This window comes from Pyrus communis, chromosome 8 (genome assembly GCF_963583255.1).
Source record: "Pyrus communis chromosome 8, drPyrComm1.1, whole genome shotgun sequence".
Lineage (NCBI taxonomy): Eukaryota > Viridiplantae > Streptophyta > Magnoliopsida > Rosales > Rosaceae > Pyrus > Pyrus communis.
This window is the reverse complement of record NC_084810.1, coordinates 11,616,414-11,622,086: the sequence shown is the minus strand read 5'-3', so window position 1 is coordinate 11,622,086 and position 5,673 is coordinate 11,616,414. Positions and strand designations below refer to the sequence as shown.

Here is a 5,673-nt window from a genome sequence, read left to right as displayed (position 1 = left end):
TCCAACACTTTGGTCTTTAATTAGGTCTTCAATTTCGTCCAACACTTTGGCTTCAAGCATAAGCTATCCGTCCTTAGCCCAAAAGTGCTCCAAAAGTCTCCAAAATGCATCTTTTTGCTCCTTTAGCCCTTTGGACCTACAAACACACGAAAATAGCTTAAAGTACTAAAATAACTAAAGAAACATAACGTAAATGCACGAGAACAAGCTATTTAAGTCGCATGAATATGCTCCTATCACATGTAGAGAAGGCTAACTGGGTATGGTGGTTCAGGAACATACTTCTAGTCTTTCGAACTCATGTCCAACTCTTTTTCTAGCATGGTAATAACGTTTTCTTGGGTAACAAAGGATGGCATATTTTTAGAACCTTTGCCTGCAGCAACAATTGACTCTTCTTAGGAAATCTTTTCCCAAGGCGTGCAGCCTTTGCCACTGGCTTTCTCACTTGGCTTTGGGATTGAGTTTTTTAGCTCCTTCACATATGCAACAATCTCTTTTTGGGCTTCACCGAAAGCATGGATCGCTGCAATGATGTCTAGCATGGTATACTTGTCCAGGTTTTCCTGACTTCCTAGTGCTGGCTTTCGCGTTGAGACTTGTTGAGTTAGGAAGCAGCCTTGCCTGCCTATGAGGCGTTGCCACTCCTAGTTGTGTTTCTTTTAGACCTTGGACCCATTGAATCAAAGATTGTGACTTGTCCCCAGTGAAGTCGCCAATTTATGTTGGGGGATTTTTAGGTCAAGACAGACTTGGGCTTTGAGAACGTCCATTGTCTCCCTTGGTTTGGTTTCGTACCAAGTCCTGGAATATCTCGAAAGAGTTAGCTTGTCTTAGGAAATATCCCCGTTAGATTAATGACTTGAAAATTAGTATGATTAAGTAAATAATGGCTTGCTCAAGTGAGGCAAAGTGTGGAAGCTAGAAGTTCATCAATTTTGCATAGAAGTTCATCAACTGAGGCATGGTGTGGAAGGTGTGGAAGCTAGAAGTTCATCAAGTGAGGAATGATTCATTCTTAAGGAATATCTAGTTATGACTTGTTTCTTAATCCCTTTTCTCCCTAGTTCTTCTGCTACCCTCTATTTCAGTGCAAAATGGCTAGGTGCTGCCAACCTGTGAAACTTGCATCATGCCTTCCCAAGACACTGCTTTCTCGAGTCAACTTTCTACGGGTGCTACTTTTGGTAACGCACCTCATGGCTTTCAAGTGTTGAACTTCTGCATGAGCTGGATAGAGGAAATCAACCTTTGTCTTCATTAAATGCCTGTTTTGCTGAACTTTCAAATGAGCTTAGAGCTAAGATTTGGTTTCTTTCTAATTGGATTGGTTAGCTTGCTAGGGAAATGGGTAAACTAATTGCTAAGGAAAGGGGTCTCTCTCAATGCTTGCTTATGTGGGCTACAAGGGTTATGAGCTTGGATTTTTAGGCCCCCAAGCAGCCCAAAGTCCTCCATAATCTTGACTCCACATGGGTCCAATAAACTTATGTAACCATCCACACTACAATTCACTTGACAAGCCCGAGCATGTGACTTGGGTTTATTTTAGCATGACGAATAGGCATGTGCATGGCGTGATTAATATAAATTCTGGTTTAATAACCGTAGCATGACATGATTGTGAATATATTCCTTTCTTGATCCCACATCTTTGCATGTATATAGGCTTGACTTGGGACTCGCGTGAAAATTGGACTTTGAGACCAGGTCGGGCTTGCTCAAGACATTTTTTTGGGCCTCAACAGACATTTTTTGTGCAAGTGAAATCACAAACATGTCCATGGGGATATTAGTTTATGTCACTACTTAACACTTGTAACTTCATAGATGTCCAATTTTCAAAATATTAGGTAGATATTTGAAATGTTTTTAAAAAATTGGTACCAATATGAAATCACCTTGAAAAATTGGATGATTATCCGTACTTAACCGTAGAGGTGGGTTGGGAAAACTGAAAAGAAAAAAAACCAAATCCGATGTTGTAATCCGTGACCCTTCTGGAAACAACCTCCGTTTGCTTTCCCCTTCCTTCCAACTTCTAACCAAAACCCAAATCCGAACGCATCACCCAAACCCAAAAGCTTGACCTTTTAATCATTAATAGGTCCATTTTTTTTTTCTTTTTTTATATATGTTTTGCATTCAATCGTTAATATTGACCACAAACAAACCAAGATTTGATCAAGCCTCACGATCTTCAATCAATCAATCCTCAACCGTCTGATGATTTGATGACTCCGGCGTTGGCATTAGCCGGCGTTTCTGGAGACCAGAGCTCCGGTGCACCCCCATCAGCAGCAACAAGCAAACCTCAATATCGGTCAGATTTCTCGGCCCTTCTCGTTTGATTAAACTGGGTTTTCGTTGCCAGATCAGTCCGAGCAATATTAAAGTTTGTCAAGCACCATGGACTCGTCAAATTCGGGGATGCACCTTCGAATTCGAAGGAGTTAAACTCCAGTTTCAGCTTCAATACCCCGCCCGTTTCACGGCAGGGGTCGGGGCTTTCGAGGCCAAGGCTTGTGAAGGTGAGGAGGGGCTCGGCCTTTCAGGTTTTGAAGCCGGCAGCCTCTCAGGAAACTGAGTTTTGTCCCGGATTTAATCCGTTTCGAACGTCTTTGGAGAGGTGGAATCCAGTCTCATCCGGGGCAGAAGCCGGAACTTCAGCTTCTGGGGCATTTGGGACCCCTAAGACTGGAAATGAGGCAAAATTGTTTGGGGCCCATAGGATTGATCCGACTGTCAATTCGGGGAAATGGGATTCTAGTGGAGGTTTGGGGAAAGGAGTGATTGATGAGATGAGGAATTTGAAAATTGGGAGCGGCAATGAGTTTTTGAATACCAAAGTGGGTGCTTTCACTTTTAATGCAAGAAGTTTGAATTCAGCTCCGGGATTGGATAAAGGTGGTTTCGTTTTTGGAAATGGTAATAAGAAGAACCCTAGTATTGATGAAAGCATTGTGTCAAAGCTTCCCAAGGATATGAGGAAATTGAACATTGAAGGTGCTGAGAAGCGTGAATCTGTTGAGGCAGGTAAGGATCAAAAGTTTAATTTCAATGCTAATGATAAGACCAAGTTTGGTTCGGGTAGTATCGACAATGTGCTTGGTTCTTTGGGCCAAAACGTGGAACCAGAGCTACCAAATGAGTTGAAGAAGAGATTGAACATTAAAGAGACTGTGCAGCTGGATCGAAGTACTGACAGGCCTTCTGCCGATGATGTGAATAAGTTTGCCTTTGGAAATAGTAAAAAGGATAGTTATTCATTAGCCGGAACCTCAGAAAATGTACTTCCAGATAAGATGAAGAATCTGAACATAAAGGATACTTTTGATGGAAGAAAAGGTACTCTTCTGTCATTTAATCTACCTAACAACAATTTGGTCACTTGTTCAGTACCTACAGTTTCAAATAATCTTATTCTTATTGATGTAGATCTAGCTATGGCTACAGAACGTCTGGATATAAATGAAGTTGATGCAACAAACAGAGAAGCAAAAGAGGGCAGTTTTGAGTACCGTCACGATGGTAGTGCTGATGCTGAAGGCACTCTTGAAGGATCTATGTCCGAGGTAGAAACTGAAAGCTTTAAGTCTACAGCTGAGGAGTTAGACTTTAATGGTGATAACTCTCATACTTGGGCAGAAACTGAAGCCAGTTCAGGCTCATACTTGGAGAGCCATGATACTGACGGAAGGATACACATTGGTTTCCTCTGTTGCCTCTTCTGCTGCTCAAAGTCAAGTATCTGCATCAAAACGCCTCCGGAAAAAAGAAAATTCTGAAAAAGCGGGTCAAGAGACCAATACTGTAGTTCCAAATGTTAAGATTCCATATGAATCATCTTCTTCACAGTTTTTTTGCCCTATTCTGGCACTTCAGCACATATGTCACCGGGACATTATCAGAAAATAGAGTCATCTAACCCACAACGCAGACATGGAGATAATTCTGGAGTGCGTAAGGAACAGGAGTTGAAGCAAGAGACTGTTTCTTTCTCTGCTGAAGCAGCCGCAGCTCAGGAAGCATTTGAAAAGTGGCGACTACGGTCAGAAGTTATAATCACTTTAATCATCGTTGTTTATGTTTAAACTCATTGTATGACGTTCCTTTTAGTTATATTTGGGCTTCTGCGTGGAGTAATATACCTCGGTGCTAAAGAGTAGCTTCTTTTTGTTGAATGTGATACATTTCCAGGGGAAACCAAGCTTACTCTGATGGGGATCTGCCTAAAGCTGAGGACTGCTATACACAATGAGTAAATTGTGTTTCTAGAAATGTGACATCTAGAAGTTGTCTTAGGGCATTAATGCTATGCTATAGCAACTGTTTAGCAACACGTATGACTCTTGGAAGAATAAGAGATGCACTTGGGGACTGTATGATGGCTGCTGCAATTGATCCCAACTTCCTCAATGTGCAGGTTAGAGGTTCCAAGTGAGTATCTCTTTACTATTTGATATTTTTTCTTTGGAATTTCCATCATGAACTTCTGCACTAATGCAGCTTCATTTTTCATTCATCTCAATTTCGGACATAAAATCGGATGAGTTATGCAAACATCTCATGAGATCTAGTACGTTTTTACTGACAGTTCACTTTACAATATTTAAACAACTCTTGGTATAATTCTTGGTTAATTTTGAATATGATTGATTGCTAGAATTTTGTAGTTACCAGCAAATGTGCAATATTGAGTAGTTGATCTTGGATTGTATGGTTCTAATTAAGATATTTAACTGGCTCTCAAATTTCCACTTCTCATAATTTGCATCTGTTGTTGTGCTAGTTTTGTGATTAGTCATATTTGATCTCCTATTGAATGTGCCTTGTTGCTTTAATTTTTGAGTTCGGGCATAGAATTTCTGTGTCACAAATCCATAATTGCTTTTATTTTCATATAATAACATGAGCTTCCCTCATTGCATCTCTTCTTAAAATTGTTAAAGCTGTTATCTTGCTCTTGGGGAAGTTGAAGGTGCTTCACAACATTTTAGGAGGTGCCTGCAATTAGTAAATGATGTCTATGTGGACCGAAAGATTGCAGTAGAAGCCTCTGATGGCTTACAAAACGCACAGGTATGTTAAAAGGATGATTGAGCCTCAGAAAACTATAACCACAAAATATATTGTTGACACGTTACTGATACAGGGGGTGGGAGATTCTTTATTTTATTCTAGTCTTAATATTTCAGGGTGAGGAAGTTGAAAGGATTTTATAATTTTTTTCAAATTCAATACGTTTACATTCTTGTCAGAATTTTGCCTTCATGTATTTGTACCACATGAAGTGAGCCTTGATCCTGTAAACTGCCGTTTTCCTTTTACTAGTAGGGGTTCTCGTGGTTCCTATGCCGCCACGTTTCCTATCCTATTTATGTGGCTCGTTTACTAATTTGTAATTGAAATTAGAGGACTTGAGTTGATGTTGATTGGAATTGAGAAGTTGTAATGGGATATAGTCAGAAATCGAATTCCTATTATAGCTTTTTACTAAATTTTTTTGGAATCAGTTAAGAATATCGATTCCATGAAAGTTATATACTAATTTAGAAAACCAATATAATTACTAACGTGCTTCATTAAATAAAATAGAGAATTGTTATGGGCATTCTAAAAATTTTTAAAGTGCACTTTAAACTTTTTATATTTAAAAAAATAAATAAAAAA

At 39.6% G+C, this 5,673-nt stretch overlaps 1 protein-coding gene across 2 annotated transcripts; it reads left to right on the top strand.

Moving 5' to 3' along the window:
- The first annotated feature begins 1,986 nt into the window (after window positions 1-1,986).
- On the top strand, window positions 1,987-5,433 carry LOC137743618 (uncharacterized). Of its 2 annotated transcripts, XM_068483544.1 has the most exons (4): window positions 1,987-3,348; window positions 3,439-4,051; window positions 4,201-4,440; window positions 4,953-5,433. In XM_068483544.1, exons 1-2 carry the CDS (start codon window positions 2,802-2,804, stop codon window positions 3,786-3,788), a joined length of 897 nt encoding a protein of 298 aa, XP_068339645.1. In that variant the 5' UTR covers window positions 1,987-2,801; the 3' UTR covers window positions 3,789-4,051; window positions 4,201-4,440; window positions 4,953-5,433. The 2 variants fall into 2 exon arrangements, with proteins under 2 accessions (XP_068339645.1, XP_068339644.1); XM_068483543.1 differs by having other exon boundaries at window positions 1,987-4,051.
- Window positions 5,434-5,673: the final 240 nt, after the last annotated feature.

What these genes read in the sequence shown, in the direction of transcription:
- LOC137743618 (XM_068483543.1), top strand. Translation starts at nt 2,802, where the DNA reads ATGAGGAATTTGAAAATTGGGAGCGGCAATGAGTTTTTGAATACCAAA.